Genomic DNA, 26444 nt, shown 5'->3' with positions numbered 1-26444 from the left:
AGACGGAGCTGATGCGTTGGTTCCGTCCCAGGCGCCTGATGGACCCGGAGAGGTTCCGGACGGAGCTTGGGCCACTTCCTGAGGGTCTGGCTCACGGCACGTCTGAGGAACTTGTTGCGGCCTGGGAACGGGCCGCGGCGGGGGCCTTAGATCGTGTCGTGCCTTTGCGGCCTCTGACCCGGCGCAGGTCCCAACTGGCTCCTTGGTTCTCCGAGGAGCTGAGGGGGATGAAGCGCCGGAGAAGACGCCTAGAGAGTTCTTGGAGGTCTAGCCGTTCAGAGGCTGATCGGACACTAGTGAAGTCCTATCATAGGGCTTACCTAGTGGCATTGAGGGAAGCGAGGCGTTGCTACGCCTCCTCCCTCATTGCGTCGGCAGATAACCGCCCAGCCACCCTGTTTCGGGTGACTCGTTCCCTCCTTCACCAGGGGGAGCGGGATGACCCGCTGCAGGGACGTGCTGAGGAGTTTAACGGTTATCTATACGATAAAATCGTTCAGCTTCGGGACGGGTTGGACCAAAATTGCGGTGACTCAGGTGAGACGTCCGAGGGTGGTCTTGGTGACGTTGTTTGGGATGAGTTTGACCCTGTGGCTCCCGAGGACATGGACAGGTTGTTGGGTAGGTTGAATGCCACCACGTGTTTACTGGACCCGTGCCCCTCCTGGCTGGTGCTGGCCACTCAGGAGGTGACACGAGGCTGGCTCCAGGCGATTACGACTGCTTCTTTGGTGGAGGGTGTCTTTCAGCCGCCTTGAAAGAGGCGGTGGTGGGGCCCCTCTTCAAGAAGCCTTCCTGGACCCGGCTGTTTTAGGTAATTATCGTGCGGTCTCCAACCTTCGCTTTGCGGCGAAGGTTGTAGAGAGTATGGTGGCATATCAGTTTCCCTTACACCTGGATGAAACTGTCTATCTAGACCCGTTCCAGTCCGGTTTCCGGCCCGGTTACAGCACGGAGACGGCTTTGGTCGCGTTGGTGGATGATCTCTGGAGGGCCAGGGATAGGGGTTGTTCCTCTGCCCTGGTCCTATTAGACCTCTCAGCGGCTTTCGATACCATCGACCATGGTATCCTGCTGCGCCGGTTGGAGGGATTGGGAGTGGAAGGCACCGTTTATCGGTGGTTCTCCTCCTATCTCTCCAATCGGTCGCAGACGGTGTTGACAGGAGGGCAGAGGTCGGCCCCGAGGCGCCTCACTTGTGGGGTGCCGCAGGGGTCAATCCTCTCGCCCCTTCTGTTCAACATCTATATGAAGCCGCTGGGTGAGATCATCAATGGTTTCAGTGTGAGGTACCAGCTGTACGCGGATGACACCCAGCTGTACTTTTCCACACCGAACCACCCCAACGAAGCTATCGAAGTGCTTTCCCGGTGTCTGGAAGCCGTACGGGTCTGGATGGGGAGAAACAGGCTCAAGCTCAATCCCTCCAAGACAGAGTGGCTGTGGATGCCGGCATCCCAGTACAGTCAGCTGAGTCCACGGCTGACTGTCGGTGGCGAGTCATTGGCCCTGATGGAGAGGGTGCGCAACTTAGGCGTCCTCCTGGATGAACGGCTGTCTCTGGAAGATCATTTGACGGCCGTCTCCAGGAGAGCGTTCTACCAGGTTCGCCTGCTGCGCCAGTTGCGCCCCTTTCTAGACCGGGATGCCCTATGCACGGTCACTCACGCCCTCGTGACGTCTCGCCTGGATTACTGCAATGCTCTCTACATGGGGCTCCCCTTGAAGGGCATCCGGAGGCTGCAGTTAGTCCAGAATGCGGCTGCGCGGGTGATAGAGGGAGCCCCTCGTGGCTCCCGCATGACACCTATCCTGCGCAGACTGCACTGGCTACCTGTGGCCTTCCGGGTGCGCTTCAAGGTTTTGGTAACCACCTTTAAAGCGCTCCATGGCATAGGGCCGGGTTACTTACGGGACCGCCTACTGCTACCGAATACCTCTCACCGACCCGTGCGCTCTCACAGAGAGGGACTCCTCAGGGTGCCGTCAGCGAGGCAATGTCGTCTGGCGACGCCCAGGTGAAGGGCCTTCTCTGTGGGGGCTCCCACCCTCTGGAACGAACTACCCCCAGGACTTTGTCAACTTCAGGACCTCCGGACCTTCCGCCGCGAGCTTAAAACACACTTATTTATTTGCGCAGGACTGAATTAGTTTTTAAATTTATGGGTTTTAAATGGGTTTTATTTTTATATTGTTTTAAATATTCAGCTTTTAGAATAAGTTTTTTAATTGTTTTTACTCTGTATTTATGTGTTTTTATGTGCCTGTTAACCGCCCTGAGTCCTTCGGGAGATAGGGCGGTATACAAATACGATTAATAAATAAATAATAAATAATTCAGAGTTCTTCTCTATTATTCTGATTCCCTTTTCCATTTTCAAAAATTTCTATGGGGAGCCAATCCCATTTTGTTGTTCATACTGCTTCTCACAGAAAATGAGGAAAAGAGAGGTGGTGACTGGAAGATAGCCAGTCTCAGCAAACTGGTTTTACTGCAGTCACTAAGTTAGTCAGCAATAATCTTGCCACTAACTAGCTAGACTGGAACTAATACTAAGAAAGAACAGGGATTAGTTTCCACAAAATTCCACTCCATACTGTTTTTATTTCATCAGTATAATGTGGGATAAAGCAGGAGTCAGTGGTGGGATTCAGCCAGTTTTCTCCAGATCGCGCAAACCAGTAGTGGTGACTGTGGGAGGCTCCACCCACCTGCCCAGACGTAATGTGCGGCTACTGTGCATGCACTCACATTTGCAAACTGGTAGGGAAGGTAAGTGAATCCCACCTCTGGCAGGAGTGCTGTAATTTTGTTAATCAGGAAGTTAGAAGTCCTTGCTGGTTATCCAGAAACATAAAAATGAAATTCTATTCTGCCTTCTGCCCTGCCTTAGGTCATGGAAATGGGTCGTTCTGTCTGAAACACCAACCAAGCTAGTTTGTCTAGTGGAAAGTTAAGCAGAAATTTCTTGTAACACACAGTCTGAATTTAAATGAAAGCTATTATGTAACAATGGGTTTTGTTTTGCTAACAATTATACCCCCTCCTGTCATGTTATAAACACATAACAATCCCTATAAAAAAGAAAACACATTTTCAGAGGCCTGTTAATCAAATTAAAAACCCTTACTGATGCTACTCCTTGAGAACAACAGGAGAAAATTGAAAGGATGACATCTATTTCCTATTCATTATCTTACATGCACTTTTTCCCAGTGGTGAAATCCATTTTTTTTTTACTACTGGTTCTGTGGGCGTAGCTTGGTAGGAGTGGTGTGGCTTGGTAGGTGTGGCTTGGTGGGCATGGCAGGGGAAGGATACTGCAAAATCCCCATTCCCACCCCACTCCTGGGGGAAGGATATTGCAAAATCTCCATTCCCATCCCGCTCTGGGGCCAGCCAGAGGTGGTATTTGCTGGTTCTCCAAACTACTCAAAATTTCCACTACCAGTTCTCCAGAACCTGTCAGAACCTACTGGATTTCACCCCTACTTTTTCCTCATCTTATTTATCATTCCATCAAGCATCTTTATTCATTTTTCCTTTTATCATAATACCATATTTTCTCCATAGTTGTGGGTCATTCCCACCCACTTCCATATTGCTAACAGCATTGGGAAGGTGTGTCAGAATTGTTTGGAGGTGTGCTAGTGGTTTTTTCCCCCCTCAGATTATAGGTTTACCTTCCATCTTGAAGTGGTATTTGGGTTTCTACATTGGAGGCAGCGGTTCATTCTCCCCACCCCCTCAAGACGTTATTGCAAGATCTAGTAGTATTGGAAAACTTTATGGAAAGTCTCCAACTTCCCTTTTTGGGAAAGCATACCATTTTTTGTGAAAATGGTATGCTTTTTCTCTTGAAAGGGTTCTGGAGATTGTGTGGATCCATTTGAGTTGGGTTTTAGGCCAGGTTATAGTACTAAGATGGCATTGATCACACTTGTAGTGATCTCTGATAGGCTCAGGACAGACCAAGTGCATCTATCCTAACCATATTTGATATTTTGGTGTCTTTCCATAACATCATGATATATTTCTGGACTGGCTGAGGGTGGCTAGGTGTGAGGGGCATGGGACTTCAATGGTTCTCTTCCTTCCTCAGGCTGATTCCAGGCAGTGTTGTGTTTTGGTGGATAGGTCCAGCCTTAGTTCTCTGCTTTGTGGGATGCCACAGGACTCTACTCTCACCCCAATCTATTTAGCATCTAGGGGAAACCTCTGGACAAGGCCATTCATAGGAACACAGTTAAGAGCCCTCAATATGCTGATGAAACCTGGCCCTTCAAGCAATGCCACTAAGTGCTTTCCTAGTACCTGGAGTCTGTGTGGATTTGACAAGCTTCAGCTCAACCTGACAAGACTGAATGGCTTTGAGTTTTAGGGCCTCAAAAGATCTAGAGATCTCGCATTGTTAATTCTGGTTAGGATAATAGTCCCACAGACAGAATTGGTGTGCTATTTGGGACTCCTGAGTGCTACTTAAGGACCAGGTGGCATCCATGGCTGGCCGGGGGCAGAGAGGAGTGTTGGTTGCAGAAATATATCATGTGAACCAGCTGTACATCTTCCTAGAATGGGGAGGCATTGCTCACAGTCACTCACACCTTACTCATTTCCTGGTTGGATTATTGCAATATTCTGTACATGGGATTGGCCTTGAAAAGGGTAAGGAAGTTTCAACTGCTCAGAATGTATCAGGACACGCAATGCTTGATGTACCAAGGTATGTCATATAACATTACTGCTATGTGAGCTGCATGGCAGTACATTTCTGGATGCAATACAAGATACTGGTTGTATTGCAGTATCTCAAGCCCTACATGGCAAAGTGTCAGATAACTTGCAGGACCACTTATCTACGTGTCCCACCAGATATGACAGGTTGGATATTCTCTGGATCCCATCCCCACCCTTAAATTCAAATACCCTTGATATTATTGGTCTTCCAAAAGGCCTTGAAGACCTGGTTGTCCCATCAGTCTTTGTGGCCAGAATGTTAGCAAATTTGAATGGGTGTATCTGTTATGTGGTCAGAGATTTTTATGAGAGCCTCAACTACAGTAGGTTCTTTAAACTAATATTATTTTACATGATTTTATCTTTTGATCTTTGCCCACTTCCATTGAGCAGCTGTACAAATTTGTTGAAATGGGAACAAAACACATTAAATATTACTAACCTATGGATTTATACTTTCATATGCACCCACAACAAATCTGTATCTTCTAACATATGTTTAAGCCCTTTCTTTTATAATTAAACCTACACCAATGCAAGTATTCATCATCTTCAGCCCACAGAATTATCTTTATCTTTAATTTCAGAAATGAATATGAAATTTTTTTCTACCTTTCATTCATTAATTCATGCTTTTTACATATAATCTTCTTATATTCCACATTGTAATCTTCCATAAACCATGAATATTTACTTTTGCTACCCATCATGCCCTTGGTCAACTGAGGCTTCTATATAATGCTTTTTTTTAATAAAATCAAGAAACAATAGAGCTACACACATTGTACTAATGTAAGCTTCATTTAAGACTGCACATATTAAATCTAGTTTTACATTAACAAACTGAGTTATAATTTTCAACTTTAAAAAAACTTAATTTTGTGATGAATAACTGCTGCTCAGATTTCAGAGTATGTTTTTTATTTCTAATATACAAAAGTAAGCAGCTTGAAGCAACATTAGATAATTGGCAGATTAAATGCAGATTCTGATCTAGGAGTCTGGATTATTGTTGTTGTCTAGCTAACAGGCCAGTTCATTCTGATAATTTATATAGATTTAACTATAATTGGAGCTCAGACTAGCTATGATTCAACCCAGTTCACAAAGACACAGTTCAGCTAGGTCTATGCTTATCAAATATCAAGTTTTTTTCCAAGGTTTGATTCATATTGTCAAGGTAATTGATCAGGTTGGAATCAGTCCACAAAAATTCTTGGCAGTCATGATCAAGACTTCTGCAGAACAACGATGGCACACATTTGCTACTCTACAATACAACACAGTACTGTGTGCCCAACAACTACCAACAAAAGTCATAAACGTCTACAATATCCAATTGAAAATAAAAATATTCTGCTTGCTATATTGCATCCCATTTGAAGGAGATTTGTTCATTTTTCAGGCAAGCAACATTAATATAGGATTTTATTAATTATTTTACACATTCTATGAAAATACCAATTTATATATCTGTAATCATTCATGCAGTTGCATTCTGCACCAGTTCATACTCTTCAGGAGCAGCCACATGTAGAACTGCATTGCAGTAGTCCATGAAGGGAGGTGAGCAAGGTAGGAATGGCCATAAGGAGAGCCTCATGATTCAGAAACAGGCACAACTGGTACACAATGAGAAGCTGTGCAAAGGACTTCCTGGCCATGGCTGCCACCTGCTCCTATGGAGCAATGAGTCCAGGAGAACCCCAAATTGCATACAAGTTCTATCATATCGCAAGATAAAATATCGCAAGATCTAAAATGGACAGCTAACATCAAAAACATCATTAAAAAAGGACAACAAAGAATGTTCTTTCTGCGCCAACTCAGTAAGCTCAAACTGCCCAAGGAGCTGCTGATTCAGTTCTACAGAGGAATTATTGAGTCTGTCATTTGCACCTCTATAACTGTCTGGTTCGGTTCTGCAACCCAACAAGAAAAACACAGACTTCAGAGGATAATTAGAACTGCAGAAAAAATAATTGCTACCAACCTGCCTTCCACTGAGGACCTGTATACTGCACGAATCAAGAAGAGGGCCGTGAAAATATTTACAGATCCCTCGCATCCTGGACATAAACTGTTTCAACTCCTACCCTCAAAACGACGCTATAGAGTACTGCACTCCAGAACAACTAGACACAAGAACAGTTTTTTCCAGAAGGCCATCACTCTGCTAAACAAATAATTCCCTCAACACTGTCAAACTATTTATTGAATCTGCACTACTATTAATCTTCTCATAGTTCCCATCACCAATCTCTTTCCACTTATGACTGTATGACTATAACTCAGAGGTTCCCAATCTTTTTCGCCCGCGGCTCCCCCGGAAATCCGACCTGCAACTGCGCATGCGCACCAGACGCGCCCGCGGCTCCCCCGGAAATCCGACCTGCAACTGCGCATGCGCACCAGACGCCCCAGAAATGGCGCATCAGCGCCGGACCCAGCGGGCGCAGATATTCCGCGGCGCCCCCATGACGATAGCGCGGCTCCCTGGGGGGCCGCGGCTCACAGTTTGGGAATCACTGCTATAACTTGTTGCTGGCAATCCTTATGATTTATATTGATATATTGACCATGAATTGTGTTGTAAATGCTGTACCTTGATGAACGTATCTTTTCTTTTATATACACTGAGAGCATATGCACCAAGACAAATTCCTTGTGTGTCCAATCACACTTGGCCAATAAAAATTCTATTCTATTCTATTCTATTCTATTCTATTCTATTCTATTCTATTCTATTCTATTCTATTCTATTCTATTCTATGAGGTCTCACCCAGAACAAGAAATAACAAATCCCTGGATCCAGGAGGATGAAAATCAAATCCACTCAGTCTTTTTAGGGTTGAGATGAAGCCTGTTGCTCACTAAGTTGGAGCAAGGCAAATTGGCTACTTGACCAATGATTAGTGGAATTCCCAGAATTCAGTAGCCATCCTTCTGATCCTTAAACTGTATACAACACTCCTCCTAAGCAAAAGAAGCAAGATGAAGGCAGTTAAGCTATCGGGCTTGTAGCAGTAGCAGAGTAGTAGCAGAAAGTCCAGACCAAGCAAGATTTGACTAGGATCTAGGATCATACTTGGCTTAAGCCTTTCCAAAACGTGACATGGCACAGTTAAATAAGAATGTGAATTATACTGTACAGTAGGAAGAAATCATTAAAATAGTGGATTCCTCTCTATTAGTCTGAAGGTGCAATTCTCTGCTTACATCTGCCCTAGTTTAATTTTAGTGCTGCTTTCTTCTATCCTTCCCATGTCTTTATGCCCTGTACTTCTCAAGTACCTGTTTGTTGTTAACATAATTAACATCTCTACCCTGAGAAACTGTGTCATTCAACTTAATTCCCATAGGCCCAGATGCCAACCACCAGCCTTTGGTTTGCCAATCTCCTGTCTTTTGTGCAAAGTTGCTATCCATCAAATTCCAATTATAATTTTTATTAACATTGTTATGCTTGTCTGTGACATTCTCTATCTCCGCCTTATGAGAAGATGTGCTTGTGAACATATCCAATTTCTCGTAGACTTGTTTTTTTACATGAACTTTGTCCAATCAGCAACTTTTTGTGTGAAAATCCTGACAACACTAAATTATTTTGGTCTACTAACTAATTACAAGATAATGTAACTGAAGCATGAGAGACTGAATTCCCACCTTCCCTTACAGAAACTGTATTTTATGATCAGCTTTAAATCCAAACACATTCCTGTGCTAAACTTAACCATGAACTTTTCTTGCTTGCTCATTTTTATTTCATTCCATGATATTGTTATTTACATATTTTTGAGGATGTTTGAGTGAAATTAACAGGATTGAATGATATCTGTTAAAATACATTGTCTGGGTTATTCAGAAGGGTTTCCTTTGAAGCTTGAGTTTTAGAAATATTTTGATGGGGAATAATCTTTGGAAATAATTGTGTCTTGTACAATATATTTGATATTCAATAAAACCTATTGAAATTTCCTTAAATGCCTACAGACATAACCTCTTAAGCAGAATCCTTTACTTCTGACTATATTTTGCTTGAAAAGAAACTTGGCAACCTGTGACCCAGGGGTGAAATGCTCCTGGTCTGGACCGGATTACCCGATCCAGTAGTGATGGCAGCGGGTGGTTCGGAGAACCGGTAGCAAAAATCTCTGCCCCCCCCTCCCCCCCCTCAGCTGAGCCGTGCAATCTTTGGCTGAAAAAATGCTTTTAAAAGTAAAAAAAAGCCTCTGATGATCACGCATCTCAGCTGGGATCATCTGAACTCTTTAAAAGCATTTTTTTCTACAACCTCTTCGGCCAAAGAGGTTGTAGAAAAAATGCTTTTAAAAGGTTCTGGCGATCAGGCAACTCAGCTGGGATTGTCAGAACCCTTTAAAAGCCTTTTTTCCTCTGACGATCCCAACTGGGTTGCCTGATCATCACAGGCTTTTAAAAGCATTTTTTTACAACCTCTTCAGTCGAAAAGGTTGTAGAAAAAATGCTTTTAAAAGAAAAAAAAAGTTGGCCACACCCACCCAGTCACATTACCCACCACCACCAAGCCACGCCCACAGAACCGGTGGTAACAAATTTTACATTTTACCCCTGCTGTGACCTATTTGGGTTATCATTTCAGAGATATCTCCTTACCTAAACCAGAAAACAGAATGACCATGGTGAAAAAAAAAAGGACTGGGAGTCCAAGCAACTTATAATATAATATATAATATAACAACAGAGTTGGAAGGGACCTTGGAGGCCTTCTAGTCCAACCCCCTGCCCAGGCAGGAAACCCTACACCATCTCAGTCAGATGGTTATCCAACATTTTCTTTAAAATTTCCAGTGTTGGAGCATTCACAACTTCTGCAGGCAAGTCGTTCCACATATTAATTGTTCTAACTGTCAGGAAATTTCTCCTTAGTTCTAAGTTGCTTCTTTCTTTGATCAGTTTCCACCCATTGCTTCTTGTTCTACCCTCAGGTGCTTTGGAGAACAGCCCAACTCCCTCTTCTTTGTGGCAACCCCTGAGATATTGGAACACTGCTATCATGACTCCCCTAGTCCTTCTTTTCATTAAACTAGACATACCCAGTTCCTGCAACCGTTCTTCATATGTTTTAGCCTCCAGTCCCCTAATCATCTTTGTTGCTCTTCTCTGCACTCTTTCTAGAGTCTCAATATCTTTTTTACATCATGGCGACCAAAACTGAATGCAGTATTCCAAGTGTGGCCTTACCAAGGCATTATAAAGTGGCATTAACACTTCACGTGATCTTGATTCTATTTCTCTGTTTATGCAGCCCAGAACTGTTTTGGCTTTTTTAGCAGCTGCTGCACACTGCTGGCTCACTCATATCTAAATGGTTATGCACTAGGATTCCAAGATCCCTCACACAGGTACTACTATTGAGCAAGGTACCACATATACGGTACCGGTGCATTTTGTTTTTTTGGCCTAAATATAGAACCTTACTTTTTTCACTGTTGAATTTCATTTTGTTAGATAGCGCCCAATGTTCAAGTCTGTCAAGATCTTTCTGTAACTTGAGCCTATCTTCTGGAGTGTTGGCTATTCCTGCCAGCTTGGTGTCATCTGCAAATTTGATGAGTTCCCCATCTATCCCCTCATCCAAGTCATTGATGAAGATGTTGAAGAGTACTGGGCCTAAAACAGAGCCTTGGGGTACTCCACTGCATACTTCCCTCCATGTGGATGTAGTTCCGTTGAGGACTACATGTTGAGTGCGGTTGGTCAGCCAGTTACGAATCCATCTGGTGGTGGTGCTGTCTAACCCACATTTTTCTACTTTATCTAGTAGTAGGTTATGGTCTACTTTATCAAATGCTTTACTGAAGTCCAAGTAAATTATATCGACAGCATTCCTCTGGTCTACTAATTTTGTCATTTTGTCAAAGAATGCAGTAAGATTAGTCTGGCATGATCTGTTTTTGACAAACCCATGTTGGCTTTTGGTTATTACTTTGTTTGCTTCTAGGTGTTCTAACTTCTGACTTCTTGCTTCCCCATTGATTTTGCTTGTGGGAAGCTGGCAAGGAAAATTGAAAAGAATGATCACGTGGCCATGTGAAACAATCAAAACTTGGCCAAATTTCAATCTGACAGGTTCCAGATTTTAGATGCATTCTTTAAGTTAGCCCATTTGAGTAAACTAATTCAAAAACTATTGTTCTTTGTTGCACCATTTTGCCCAGCTGAAGGTTACAAACAGAGTTCCAGTATTATATAGATTCATTGGCAACAACATGTTTAGAAGCCTTACTGAAACAAAGTCAGCTTGGTATAGTTTTACCACCAAAATGCTCAGTTTGCATAAGGGTCAGATAGTAATTTATGAAGTTAATATGCATTTATTTAGTTAGGCTTGATTCACAAGCCTTTCACAAAAAATGAATTGCAGAGGGGTGTCATCACAGCAGAGTGCTTAATCAGATTAATCAAAAACTTGTAGCAATCCTGGAAAACTGGTTAAGGGAACTTTCCTATTTGTTGTTCCATTATATTCTCTTTAATGTCTTTTTCCTTTTTGCCAAGGTAATGGGCTTGGTTATCACTGCAGTTTGAGACAAATATTAATGCAAAGGTGCCTCTGAGAGTCCTATATTTTGGGATTCCAGTTCTTATGGGTTTCTAAATGGATTTAAGACACTATGATCTGGATGCCTATTCTCAAAGTACATTGTCAACTAACAACTGAATGAGAATATAGCTCAGATTTCAATTGCGACACAAAGTTTAGTTTTCCCAACAACATAGTAGATGTAGTTACAGCTGGGCTGAGCAACTGTGTTGTCATATGAAATATACAACATGTGCACAAACTCTTGGCATCATGTTCCCATATGTTTGTTTCAGTACTGGAGAGAAACTTGCATGCCAAGATGCACATGAAAAATCAATTCATAATATATTATTGTATAAGGTAAATGTTCCCCTCACGCATATGTGCTAGTTGTTCTCGACTCTAGGGGATGGTGCTCATCTCTGTTTCAAAGCTGAAGCGCCAGCGCTGTCTGAAGTTGTCTCTGAGTCATATGGCCAGCATGACTAAGCGCCACAGCCGCACGGAACGCTGTTACTTTCCCACCAAAGGTGTTCCCTATTTTTCTACTTGAATTTTTTATGTGCTTTCGAACTGCTAGGTTGGCAGAAGCTGGGACAAGTAACGGGAGCTCACCCCATTATGTGGCACTAGGGATTCAAACCACTGAATTGCCGACCTTTTGATTGACAAGCTCAGCATCTTAGCCACTGAGCCACCTTGTCCCTTATTATCCTATACTTTGGATCAAACAGTGGTCTCTAGGATTTAAAAATGGCTTGATGGCACATAATCAATCAATCATTTATAGCAAAATAGCAAACATCTCATTGGCTTGAAAAGGAAGGGGTTCATCCTGACACTGATTTCCTTGATCCATTAAGCTTGTCCATAACAAGCAATAAAAATGAAGGGGGAGGGAATTATTCTATTTCACTGTTTGATGAGCCTAAGAACAACAAAAGTTACCAGCAAAATATGTTACATTTAATTTATTTCCCTCCTGTATTATTTTGATAAATAACTCAAGGCAGCTAACATACCTAATACTCCTTTCTCTTCCTATTTTCCTTATAAAAACAACTCTGTGATGTGAGTTGGGCTGAGAGAAAGTGACTAATCCAAAGTCACCCAGCTGGTTTTCATGCTAAAATGGGACTGGCACTCACAATCTCCTTGTTTCTAGCCTGGTGCCTTAATTACTAGACTGTACTGGGCTATATATACATTATGTATATTATGTTCAGGGTTTGTTTGATTTCATGAAGTTGATACATCCTGTTGTATGCTAAGCTCGCCCCAGGAGATCATGGCTTTTTTGCCTTGTTCCGTTGGCAGCTAGACCTGGAAAATACTCTGGAGGAGGGTATAGTGGTCTCTGAGAAAATCTTCTCTCAACCCAGTTGTTTTTGACAACTTTTGCTTAGCTTCCGACCATCTTGCAAAGTTGATGAAAGTGTTATTGGCAAATCAACTACAGAAGATCTTAAATACCATAAAATATATTATCTGGATCTCTTTCAATGAGGATACATTAAATACCACTGATTGCTTAGGTTGATCATCTTTATTAAGACCAAGATAGGGAAGTACATCTTGTGGTTCTATTTGGTCCAGAGGTGGATTTCAGCAGGTTCTGACCAGTTCTGGAGAACCGGTAGTGGAAATTTTGAATAGTTCGGAGAACCGGTAGTAAAAACTCTGACTGGCCTCATCCCCATCTGCTTCCCAGGTCCCAGCTGATTGGGAGGAAATGGGGATTTTGCAGTATCCTTCCCCTGCCATACCCACCAAGCCACACCCACCAAGCCATGGCACGCCCACCAAGCCACACCCACCAAGCCATGGCACGCCCACTAAGCCATGCCCACAGAACTGGTAGTAAAAAATTTTTAATCCCATCACTGATTTGGTCCCTCAGCAGTATTCTATAATGTTACACACATTGTGTTCTTCTAAATTGTCTGCAAGGATTGGGAGGCAGAGGTATTATTTTATGGTGGTTTCCATCCTAGTTGGTGAATGGGGAAGATGCCACTTGAACCTTTGGTATCTTTGATATGGGCTACCTCATTGCTAAGTGTCTTCCTCCAAGAAATTTAACATCCATGTGAAAAAATTGAGAGGTCATTTGGCAGTTCCGAGTGATCTGTCGATTACATACTGATGATCCTCAGTTATACATCACCCCTGCAATTCCAGCTGAAAATGCCATTCAATTCTTGAACCAGTCCCTGGAGGCTGTGAGGATTTGGATGGTTGAAACAAACTCAGAGTAAATCCTACAAAGACAATTGCCCGTCTTCAATGCAAGTTGCCCTTATTAAGTAATTGTCTCATTAGGCAACCGTTTGCAAATACTGCAGTAATAGATGGAGTTGGCTCATAATTTACTAATTCTCCTGACTTTCAGCTCCTGCTTCTGTGGAAATTATGGCCAGGGGGAGCCTTTATCTAGCCTTAGCTGATGAACCAATTAAAATCCATGCGTTCTACAAGGGGTTGCCTTTGGAGAAAATCTGGAGTGTAGACTTCTGATATCAAAATTCTATTAAGTTGGAATAGCGCCCATGTTGAAGTCTCATTATAAGTTGCCAAAAGTTGCCTGGACCCAATTGAAAGTCCTGGTTTTTCTGACCCAGCCTTAGCAGAAGCAAGAAACAGACTCCTTGTCATGAAAACCCCCTCTTTATTTACCTCTTGTGAATTATTTGCATTCACCCACCAAAAAATCCAGGCAATAGTCCTTCAAAGAGTTAACTGCAGTAACAAAGGTCTGTTACTGCAGTTAACTCTTTGAAGGACTATTGCCTGGATTTTTCAATGGGTGAATGCAATTAATTCACAAGAGGTAAATAAAGAGTGGGTTTTCATGACAAGGAGTCTGTTTCTTGTGAGCTCCCAGCCAAAAGGCTGCAAATCAAGTTCTGGCAAGCAGTCTTTGTGGCACAAAACACAATGGGCAAAATCTTCAGAAACACAAACTGTTATCTCCTACGACAACCACTCCCCTTTCCCTCTATTTATTCCCTAGCCAGGCAGGGGCCATTCAGTGTCCACATGTGCTTTACTTCCCAAGTCAATTCCTTGTCCTCCATTGTTCCCCTCTCCTAACTGCTCTGCACATACGTGTACCTGGAACAGGCCCCAGCTGTACTTCCTCCTCACTCATATCAACCTCCAAAGGCAGCTGCCTCTCTGGTGGCTGGGAAATGTCTCTCCGGTGGCCCTGGCTCTTTCTCTGTTTCCAGCACAGAGCATCCATCAGAGCCTTCCCCAGACTCCAGAACTGGCCCAAATTACTTCCCAACCTCCTCATTGTCCGAGTCTGCCATCAATTCTGCTGGCAGCTGGCAGGCCACAACACTGGTTATCATCTTTAAAGCTCTTTATGAAACTTCCTTCAGCACCAGGAGACATCAGGCAACTGAATCTGTCCATTTGGTCTGGCCACCAGGAGAGGGACTATATGGCAGATCACCATCTGTGACTGGTTTCTTGCCATTGTGATGGAATGTCCACCTGACTCTTTAAAAGTGGAGTAGAGAATAGGATTATTGCAGAAAAACTTTCTTAGACCAAGAAAGGGAGAAGTATAAGAAAAACTCACCTTATTTCCCCTGAACCCCACCTTAGGTTTGCTAAATATAAGATGATTTGGAGGATTGCTTTGGTAGACTTTTAAGATTCTATTAAATTACCTAGCTAGCAATAAAGACATTCTAGAAATCCATGTTTTTCTTATTGCATGAGTTTGCTATCTCCAAAGCACTTACAGTAGATAACAGCAATATCCATTTTATGAAATACTCTCTCCCTATATGGCCCCCCACCTTGAAAACTAGCCAAATAGTGTTGTTGTAGCAGATATTTGGTCTTTAGGTTAACTTAATAGGTCCCACTAGGGCCTACTAGTGCTGGGAGTAGATATGCTTTCTTTTATTTTCAGTTCTTTATTTGCATGGGATTTCTACATGCAGCAGAAATTGTGTCTCCTACTTTAGTGTGAAGTGATGCATTCAGTTTCACCAAATCAATCTCACCTCAGTCTCCTGCCCAAGTAAAGCGCCAATCAATTGCAAATCCTTTGAGAAGAAACAGTGCTTGAAAGCACAGATGCTGAATACATATAACATTAGATCGGGGTCTCCAACCTTGGCAACTTTAAGACCTGTGGACTTCAATTCCTAGAATTCCTCAGCCAGCTTTGCTTTGCTGGCTGAGGAATTCTGGGAGTTGAAGTCCACAGGTCTTAAAGTTGCCAAGGTTGGAGACCCCTGCATTAGATAACCCGTGTCTCATTGGGTTAACCTTTCAGAGATATTCTATTATCAGATTCCTCAATATCTTCAGTAGTGACCAGTGTCTAATGTGCTGCCCTCACTGGAAAAGTTGGGATTATCTGCCTTGAACATGGCTTGTGTTGAACTGTATAGCATACTCAAACATCAGCCCAGGAATGTTAAGTGACATTTTGTATCATAAACTGTTTTATGATAAGGTTTATGTCATGGAATGTTTTATAAAATTTGCCAAAGGTCCATTCCATGGGATTCACTGGTCACTAATTTTGGGTGCATTCTGTAAATTAGCACATTTGAGGTGCCATGGTTTAAAACTTATTGCCCTGTGATTTACCATTTTGCCCAATTAAAGCTTATGGGAATGAGAGTTTTAGTAGCGTTTAGACAGATTGATTCAAAGCAAATGATGAACTGAACAGGGCAAAGAGAAATAAGGGAAAACTATGGGTTTGAATGAAAGGTGAATAACTTCATTGCATGTGTCACTTTAATCCTTCCAGAAATCATACCTCCTCCCAGTTTCTCGGAAGCAATTTTTTTCCACTTTAACCAAAATGTCCATCAAGCACATTTAAAGTCCAGTGTAAAATATGTTATGGGGTTTCTGCAAAAAGAAAATGTAATATTTGCAGTTTTCCTTAAAGTCAAGGTAACTGACCCAATATAGATGACAATCAAGCTGAGAATTCCCAGCTGATGAATAGAGGCAGTTTAAGTTTCTTCCCCAGTTGAACGACTTATGTAATGATATGTTCTGTATCTATTTCCTCTAGAGAGGAGTTAACAATTCATAAATGGATGAGTAATTATTAACGGGAATTATAAGCAGGGTTAGAAAAGTGGAATAATGAATGTGAAAAGAGGATGTTATATTCCATTTATAGTTATTTTACATTTATATACAAAAAAAATCACTCCAGTCAAAATGTACAATATAAAAATAACACTGAAATGAATTATTTTAGAAAACTATTACTTTCTTCCTCTAGTCATGCCGACTACCCACTCTATGCAGCTTCAAACAGAAATAACATTACTTGAATATGTCAAAGCAGAAATGGTATTGCTCTGGTCTCAAAATAGCCCCCATTCAAATATTCTTAAATTGCCCCATTCAATATATACGGTACACATACGGTACAAAGTTTGAGTTTTGGCAAATCAATTTTTACCTACAAATCTCAGTTTTCAAAATATGGATTTACTGCCCTTATTAAAAAGGGAGATTAAATTTCTCTCTAAAAAAATATTTATGAATTTAGGGAGGAATCCTCTTAATAACCAAATATGCTGAAAGCTAATGAATGGGCAGGAGATGAGTTGTGGATGAAAAAAGAGGACCTATTGCTTCCTCTTTTCACTCCCGCATCAAAAGATGAATATGGCAATGCAGAGCCTTCATTATCCATGGAAACCTTCTATACAAATGAGGATTTTGGAAAAATCAGGATGCATCATCAGTGGAAAACCTACACAAACAAAGATTCATTTCATTCATTAATTCCATAGATGAATTCCATCCACTCAACCTCTACATGTCAAATAGAAAAAAAAGAGAGTGAGACTAGCATCCTGAAGTCTTGCTTTCCTGAGAGTAAAAATTGCAGAACTCTGACCTCACCATAGTAAACATGAATTTCATTGTTAAGTGAAGCAGCTGCTAAGTGAAACTGTATTTGTCTGTCAAGTGTGGAAATCAGGAAACTCAAGCAGTTCAAATGAATATAAAGATTCATTGCAAGCCACAGGAATCCGAACTACTAATGGTCAGAGCAAACTGGCGGTAGAAAAGAGTCAATGGAATTCAAGGTGGGCTGGACTTAGATCTCTTGTGGGTGAGAAGGGACTTGAAACTGATGATCATTTGACCACCCTCACCCCTTCAGGCTCAGCTTGGTTGTCTCCTACACTGTCCTTATAATCTTGCTTCAGCTTTCTTTTATTTTACAGACCTGCAAAGGTTGTAAATGTGAGGATCGGTTGCAAAGATATTTTTTTCATCAGTGTCATAATTGTAAACAGTCTCTGTGCAAGGCAGTCACTAAATGAGGACTACTTGTACACAAAGGAGCTCTTCTCCAGTTTCATTTCTAGTTTACATGAGCTAAATAGATCCATTCTTGGCATAGCAGAAGTGTATTTATCTGGGGAATGTAGGATGCAGCCTTTTTGGTGTATCTATATTTCTGCATGTTATCATATGTATATTAGTCTTCCAAAACTAAATATCTACTATTTGGCCACAAAGAACAAGACTTTCTGTATCTCTTTGCTGCTATCCAGATACTTTAAGCCAAGTTCTTGCAGCTTTATTTATTTATTTAACAAATTTATATAGCTGTCCATTTACCAGGAGGAATTCTTGGTGGCAAACAAAACTGAAAACATATATTGTAATTAAAACTATTTAAGTAGGGGGGAAAAATCATAATTGAAGCTTCAAATAAATTCACTGCAGTATGCCAGTTCCATGAACCTCCTCATTCCAGTTCCTGAGAGAAAAGTCAGAAGTCAGACGCCTCTAATTGACATGATAGAGAAATCGCAGTATACACAGTTTGTGTTCATAGTCTTTTTTTTTTTTTTGCGCTCAAATACTGTTCTGAGGAAAATGTCTAATAAATAAGGCATAATAAATAACCTGTTTTTCCAATATCCATTTTATTTCTAGTTTCAAAACTGAAAGCAGCATGTAAGAGTGCAATCTCTCTGTCTCTCACATTCAGACAGAACCCTAATCATTAATCTCCACAGTAACTCTGTCAAGTTACCAAGGGCTGGTATTTGTAGCTATATGCAGTAGCACGGGCAGTGGGAACCAAAAATCAAGAGATTTGTTTCCCAGTTAAAAAGGGGGGAAAGTATTAATCCAGGACTTGGTGGCACCACTCCTTCCCAACAGGGAGAGCATCGCCACTATGCCTGAAGTTCCGCACCATCATTAAAAGCGATATTCTCCTCACTGCCTACCTCACTCGTAGGCGTCTGCCAGGCCTTTAAGCACAGTTACATGATCAAATTCCTATAGAAGTTATGTCAAGTACTTATAATGCAATTATGCTGCTTCAATACACAGAGTAGTGCAGTTCATGACAAGAAAGGGAAGGAAGCGATGGGAAGGGACAGAAAGAATTTGATGGAGAAGGCAGCAAAGCCTTTATTTAGATAATTACCAACTCTGTTTGCCTGCAACAGATTTACTCTGTCAGAAGCTTAATTTCTGTTATAAACTTATATGCCTTGTGAGTGCCTGTTTGACCAATATTTTGACAGCAGCTGGACAAGTTTATAGTGCATGCCATATAGCAAAGGTGAAAAAAGAAAGAAAGAAAGAAATCTCTACTCAAATGCGGGTATTAAACTGATTCTTTCACATTATGATTAAAAGCAACAGTGATCGTCCTGAAAGAATTGTAAAGACCTTTTTCAGCAACTGAAAAAGGGTGAAATTATACAGTAGCTTTTCAATAGAATTGATATAATGACACAATACCTCAAAATGGGACATCAATTTGCAGGGTAGAATTTTATTACTCGGTAAGTGGACCCTGGCAGACAAATGATTTGTCAACTCGGAAAGATCTGTGGCGTAGATGAATCAGTGCCTGTAACTTTTGTCTGGAAATTAGTAGGATAATATTTATACAAGTATATTACAAACAATAAACGTTATTTGAACTGATAATTTTGGAAATTGGATGCCAGTCTGGTGTTACTATATCAAAAGTTATGGTTAAAAGAGGGAGAAGTGTTGTTTTTTAAAAGAATGCATCAGGATATGAGAATTCAAATATAGTGCTCATATGAGATACAGTGAGAAATGAAATGAGTCAGTTGTAACCATTTAGAAGCAATATCCAATAACTTAATTTTGCACCAGCCCTCTCTTTCCTCACTTGTCTTTACTCACATTGTACAGCACTGTAGTCCATCCTTCCATGGTAATGCACTGGAAGACAGTCAACACGGCAAAGAGGATGTTATCAAATTGAGTTATCCCATCATTGGGACCAATCCAGTCTCTGCACTCATAACCTGCAGGGCATCCCTGCACTCCACAGGGATGTGGCGGGTCCAGCTCTTGTAATTCACCTGCAGTCAGACAGAGGTGAAATCGTTTTTTAAACATACGTATATGTAAAGGAGTAATGTTGACCAAGAAAGTTATAATAAAATAGGAAGCTTCTATAGGCATTTATTTTATTTATTTTTTACCTTTTCCTTGAACAGCGCAAGGTGAAGAACATGAGGATTTCCCCATACCCCCAATTTATCAGCACAAAAACATTGTGAAGTGGGCTGGCTTGAGAAAGAACAATTAGCCCAAATTATCCAGCCAATCATTCCCAGTCTAGCATTGTAATGTCTGCATGACACTTGAGTAGCTCTAGTTCCTCTCTTCCAGGAAAGTTTAGGTTCCTTGAAAGGTGATCAGTTAGGTCAGTATCAAGGGTGTCCATACTGCCAGGGAACTGCTGGTTTTTGACATCCTTAACTCAGAGCTTCCTGTTTACCATAATGATCATGAAATGGTAGAAGCACTAGTATATTCTTTCCACCTGACCATTGCACTGATCTTTTCTTCTTAGTTACAGAGTATTGATGGCTATCAGAAAGAATAATGGCCCAAAAGGAGAGCATATATAAGCATGTTCTGCTTCTGGCCACTACTTTTGGTGATTGCTTATTCCTAAAATAAGTAAGAGTGAGGAAAATCCTCAGGGACGACTCAGCCCTTCTTGATTCTCCTACCATCTGGAAGGAGATATAGAAGCATAGGTAGATGCACAAACAGGCTGAAGAACAGTTTTTATCTGTGGGCTGTCAGACTTCTGAATGAAAAATAACTCTACAACAACATAGTACAATTGACTTGGGGGGCTGGTGCAACATGCAATAAGTTCACATGGTGCAATAGGACTGAACGTTTGTTAGTAGGATTCCTTGGGCTAGAGAATTTTTTTTTGTGTCTTTCACTGTGAGTTGTATTGTGTTGGGGGGTTGCATTATTATTATTTTTTTATTATTATTTGCATTTATATCCCGCCCTTTTCCGAAGATTCAGGGCGGCTTACACTATGTCAGGCAATAGTCTTCATCCATTTGTATACTATATACAAAGTCAACTTATTGCCCCCCAACAATCTGGGTCCTCATTTTACCTACCTTATAAAGGATGGAAGACTGAGTCAACCTTGGGCCTGGTGGAGCTTGAACCTGCAATATTGCAAGCAGTTGCTGTTAATAACAGGCTGCATTAGCCTGTTGAGCCACCAGAGGCATGAAGGGAGGCTCAGCCAGTCTCATTGTACACATGTTGTCCTCTGACAATAAAGGTTTGAATTGAATTGAAGTAGCAAATATCCACCCTCCCCAGATCTGCTGTGCTGCCTTCCTTGTGATGGTAGTGGTGGGTTCCTGAAGTGACAAACACACCATCTCTTCTTCATGGAGGTTTAGCAAAACCTAGCATTACATTTTGTTCCCAAATATAGCGTTTTAACTTTGGCCATGAAGAAAGGGATCCATTTTTTTAAAAATGGAGAAAAAAATATAGACCTCTCCCAAGTATAGACATCTCTCTTGGTGCACTCTGACCACTTGATAATTTAAAAAAAAATCCTTTACTTTAAAATAAATAATTGAAAGAAATAATTAAAGTTTTAAATTAAATTAAGGGGAAAAGTTGCCAGAAAGGTGTACATGGGAGTAAATGGAAAGGAGAATAACAGTGATACAAATTGTGTTCTTTCATGTAGGCTATTTTTTCTGAAATGGATACTTTATTCTTTAATATGACAGTTAAAGGTTTGAGCTGCTCTTATGTCTTGTGTTCAGAGAAGATTTAGCCTGGATGTGGAAAGATATTATTGCCAGGGAGAAGTGAGGAGACTGGAAAGAAAAGCAGAAAAGTAGAGTTTAGTCTGGATTTGTTGTTGTTTTTTACTATTTTTGACTTGTATCATCAGGACATTGGTGGGATTCAAAAATTTTTTACTACCAGTTCTGTGGGCATGACTTGGTGGGCATGGAATGGCTTGGTGAGCGCGGTTTGGTGGGCATGGGAAGGATACTACAAAATCTCCATTCTCTACCCACTCCAGGGGAAGTTTGCTGCAAAATCCCCATTTCCTCCCGATCAGCTGGGACTTGGGAGACAGAGAATAGATGGGGCGGGGCCAATCAGAGTGGTTCTCCGAACTACTCAAAATTTCCGCTACCGGTTTTCCAGAACTGGTCAGAACCTGCTGAATACCACCTCTGCATCAGGACTTGGCATGAAACACAAACGTGAACTGAGGTATTCAAGATTCATGGTTAACAGGACATGGGGAAACAACAACAACAACAACAACAACAACAACAATAGTGTTTTGTTTTCAAACCATTTCTGCTGCTCAAATTACAGTAAGTATTTTTGCCCAGAGGACCTACAGAACAAATCTTTCTGAAGGATTGTAGGTTAATTAGATCCATAGCTGTACAATGTTTTACAATTCCAGGACTAGAATAAAGTCAGAAGGGAGACAGCAATATGTCTTACCTGAATTGTTTACATAGCAAGCCTGATGTAGCTTTCCACTATAAAATTCCAGGCCGATAATGGCAAACATCAGGATTGCAAAAAAGAGAAGGAGACCAATCTGAAGCAGAGGTACCATTGCCTTCATGATGGACTTCAGTACGATCTGTAAACCTTGAGAAAAGGAAAAAGAGAAAAATGCAATGGAAAAGAAGCACCAAGCAGCACATTATTCCTTTGGGAGAAGCAGAGAGACAAGGAAGTGTCACACTGTGAAACATGTTCAGAAAAATTGTTATTGTCTGGCAAATGCAATATTATAATCAAAGGAAGACAACACTCTAGCAAGCAGGCGAAGTTTATGTCACTGAAGGCAGAGAAAGCAAATATTCATCTCCCACAGGAGCAAGTTCTTTCCCATTAGAACAAACCTCCCATTTTTTTTCTGCAGAAGAAAATACTTTGTTTAGTCCAAAGTTTTCTAAAGTTTAGGTTTTCCCTAATGTAAGATTGCAATATTCAATTTTTAATGATTTGTTACATTTGCCAAATTTTTTAGATCAAGCAAAAACTATTGTGATTTCCTTTCTTCAGCTTATTCTGTTTAGAGTTGATCATTATTGCATAATAAACTAATTTTAAATACCAACTTACATTTCTATCAACATAAAACTTTGAATAGATCAAAAATATTGTAATATGTCGATGTATATATAAAAGTCACATTGAAACCTTTGTACCGACAGTACTTTTCTAAATTTTTTAAGTGTTTTTATCTCCTGTATATTCATTTAATTCCTACCTTGTTTTCCTTTCATTGTACTTGTAAAATTAATAAATGCATACACCTGAAAAGAAAAGATTCTTCCCCAAATAATTGTGAAACAAATATATCTGCATGTGGTTTTTCAAAGGTATGCAAGCCTTGGAAAATATATTTTTCTTGTCACCAGGATTCAATCAATATATTGTATATTTTAGGTGAGCAGATGAGAATTTTGCAGCCCAATGCAGAACAACTTTAAATTGCTGAGTCAGAACTGAAAATAACAGTAACAGAGTTGGAAGGGATCTTGGAGGTCATCTAGTCCAACTTAGGAGCCCTATACTAGGGATTTGAGCCGCGAAACTGCCGATCTTTCTGATTGAGAAGCTCAGCAACTTAGCCACTGAGCCATCTAATAAAGCATGACTTCATTAGGGTGGTCTCTCGCCTTTCATTCAGAAGTTCAAAGTTCTATTTCCCTGTCCACAATAACTCTGTGAGATGGGTTGGGCTGAGAGACAATAATTTACCCAAAAATCACCCAGTAAATTTTCATGGATGAGGGTGAACTAAAACCTGTGTTTCCCCAGTGCAAGTCCAATGCTTTAGTCATGTACAATATTGACTCTCTGGAATTTCCTCTGACTCCAAAATAAATAAATAAGTCTGGCTTTTTTTCCTTAGTACATGGAAGAACAGACAGCCCTCAGTTAACTATAGCAATTGCGACTGGAATTTCTGTTGCTAATCAACATGAAAAGTGCAACATCACATGACAGTGCCACTTAGTGGTAGCAGTTCTGGTTGCCATCATTCAGTGAATATCGCACCATTGCTAAGAGCACCATCGGATGGTCAACATTTGCGACTGCCTGCCAGCTTTCTCATTGACTTCGCTTGTCAGAAGCAAGTGCTGAAGTTTGCCAATGGTATTCTCATGACTGTGGGAGTGATGTAACAGCCAGAACTTTGAGGTCCAGTAAGTATCATTCTTTCAAGCAATGTTGTAAATTTGAATAGTTGATGAACAAGTGGTTACATGAGGACCACCTGTAATCTTTATTGAGTAAAACTGAAAATCTTCTCAAAGCACATGGGCCTGATTAATGGCTTATTAGTTCACCTGACCACTGACTGCCCTAATACATCTCCTCCTTTTTGCCAGAGCCAGCTAAAATGTCATAATTGCCAACTCTGACACAATCCTAATTCATTAGATTTCAGATCAATATGGCCAGGTCTGGTATGGTAATCTAGTAAAATCATTATCATTCCAGGTAAAACTAAGCTCACCAAGTAGTTATATATGCATATGGTATTCTAAACATGTGAGAAATAGATGGGACCACTAATTCTTAAGGCCCCATCTTCTCAGCATTCTTCCTTTTCAGCATCAGTATATTCAGAATTAACCAAGTCAGGTTTCTTTCCCTTAGTTACAAATCTACCAAAAGCCTTCCTGAATCAGAGGATCAAAGGTACTTGAAGCCTGTCAGTCTGGTTGTTGAAGATAGGTTTTATTTAATATCAATATTTTATTTAATATTTTATTTATTACATATCACTTGATTTTAAAGGCCAGTCTGGAATTGTATGCAAATGTCCTGATTCTAATAGAATGCCTCTATAGGAAATAAAGATGGCCATTGGAAACACCAACACTGCTCTGCAAGAAAGGAGTCAACAGTAGGGCAAAGTGGGGAGAGATAAACCAGATGCTTACTAGGAATGCCTGAGACAAGCTTCAAGGGTCTGAGCACTCGTACCGCCCGCAGAGTCCGCAGGTCCACATGGGTGTTAAAATGTGCTCCTGCTGTTGCAAGGATGCTAGAAACAAACAGGAAGAGACAAAAGTTACTAAACATAGCTCTTGGGTAATGCACATACGCCTGCCAGCCTTCCTCCCTCCCTGCAGGAGGAGGCGTAACATGCACCAGGCACCTGACAGCCGGAATTGGTGCACCTTACCCTATGCTTTGAGTCAACAACCATTTCTTAGCCTAATCTTAGCAGAGCAGCAATTAAAAAAACACACACACTAGCTTTAGGACTCACATTTTCCTTTCACATTGTGTTAGTATTAGGAGTTGTAAATTCAACACATCAGATCCTTACCAAGAGACTTGAATAGGAAAGTCCTGGGAATTTAGCAAAATTGTCCCAGAGAAAGGCACAGTTTTCAAGGCGCTAACATTGCCCCTTAACCCTAAAAAAAGCAGCCCAATTTTGTGGAAATTAAAAAAATGTTGAAGGGATGTTATTGTTATTGTAAGTCTCTAAAATTTTAAGACATTACTTCTATCCTTTGAATAGCCCCCTCCCCCGCTCCACCAAAAAGCCCCAAAGTTTGAAATGCTGGACACCTGCCAATCTGAGGCTATAAATTAGGTACTAAATGTTCCATACTGTCCATGAGTACCTATCCTGCAATAATACAAACTGATGGTTTCCAAATATGTTGGAAATACAGCTACATATTGGCCTGAAATTCTAGGAGATTTAAGTGATGAAAAGTACATCAAAGACTGCCTTTTAAGATGCACAGTGTGTGTACAGTACTGACTTTGTTTTAGTATGGTTTAATAATGGTTTCTGTCATCTTAGGTATTTTTAATTGTGGAGAGGAAATGGATTGGAATTTTTGGAACTCAGCTGCACATAGATCCCTTTGGAAGCAATATGCAAAGTTAATCATCAGTAAGGATGGATTATATCTTAGCAATGTGACTACAGCATCACTGATGGAGCACAAAGCATGTGTTCCATCTTGTCCATATTCGCTCGGTGCTTCCCACCCCCGTCCCTTTTCCTCCATTCAGTTGTGTCTGAGGACAAGCCCATACAGTTTTCTTAGCAAGGTTTTTCAGAAGTGGTCTGCCCTTGCCTCCTTCGTAAGGCTGGGAGAAAGTGACTGGTCCAAAGTTGGCTTTGTGCCTAAAGCAGAACCAGAGCTTATGGTCTCCTGGTTTTTAGCATGATGCCTTAACCACTATATCATATATAATTGGTGTTTGATATTGTTATTTCACTTAAAAAAAGAGTGGTTTCACTCTCTCACCATTCACCTCCAGCTGTGCAGCCTGGTTCCTCACAGGCCACAGGCCAGTATCAGTCCATGGTCCAAGGGTTGGGAACAGGGGAGAAATCCAGCAGATTCTGACAGGTTCTGGAGAACCAGTAGCAGAAATTTTGAGTAGTTCAGAGAATCGGCAAATACCACCTCTGGCTGGGCCCAGAGTGTGGTTGGAATGGAGATATTTCCAATATCCTTCCCCTGGAGTGGGGTGGGGATAGAGATTTTGCAGTATCCTTCCCCTGCCATGCCCATCAAACCATACCCACAGAACCGGCAGTAAAAAAAATTTGGATTTCACCACTGGTTGGGAACCCCTGAACTAAAGAGCAGAGAATGAGCTGAGAAATGAAAGTCAACTTGAGTAGGAGGAAAAACCTCTGGAACATCCATCTCACATAACAAATGATCAGCTTGATGGGTGTATAGAATTGGAGATAAATGTATGTTTTTTAAAAAATAAATAAAGGTATCACATTAAATCTCTGAGCA

General features: G+C 41.1%; 1 protein-coding gene across 1 annotated transcript in view; it reads right to left on the bottom strand.

The window, feature by feature from the left end:
* The window catches only part of CACNA1E (calcium voltage-gated channel subunit alpha1 E), a 334730-nt gene that overhangs the window by 203287 nt on the left and 104999 nt on the right, over window positions 1-26444 (bottom strand). The window contains exons 4-6 of the mRNA XM_058178755.1: window positions 24603-24706; window positions 22135-22287; window positions 19501-19682 (exon numbers count right to left, since the gene is read on the bottom strand). Coding sequence (XP_058034738.1) covers window positions 19501-19682; window positions 22135-22287; window positions 24603-24706 — 439 coding nt within the window. The remainder of the gene's footprint in view (window positions 1-19500; window positions 19683-22134; window positions 22288-24602; window positions 24707-26444) is intronic.

Source organism: Ahaetulla prasina, chromosome 3 (assembly GCF_028640845.1).
Source record: "Ahaetulla prasina isolate Xishuangbanna chromosome 3, ASM2864084v1, whole genome shotgun sequence".
Classification (NCBI taxonomy): domain Eukaryota; kingdom Metazoa; phylum Chordata; class Lepidosauria; order Squamata; family Colubridae; genus Ahaetulla; species Ahaetulla prasina.
Note: the sequence above shows the minus strand (reverse complement) of the source record. Positions and strands in the feature narration are given on the sequence as shown.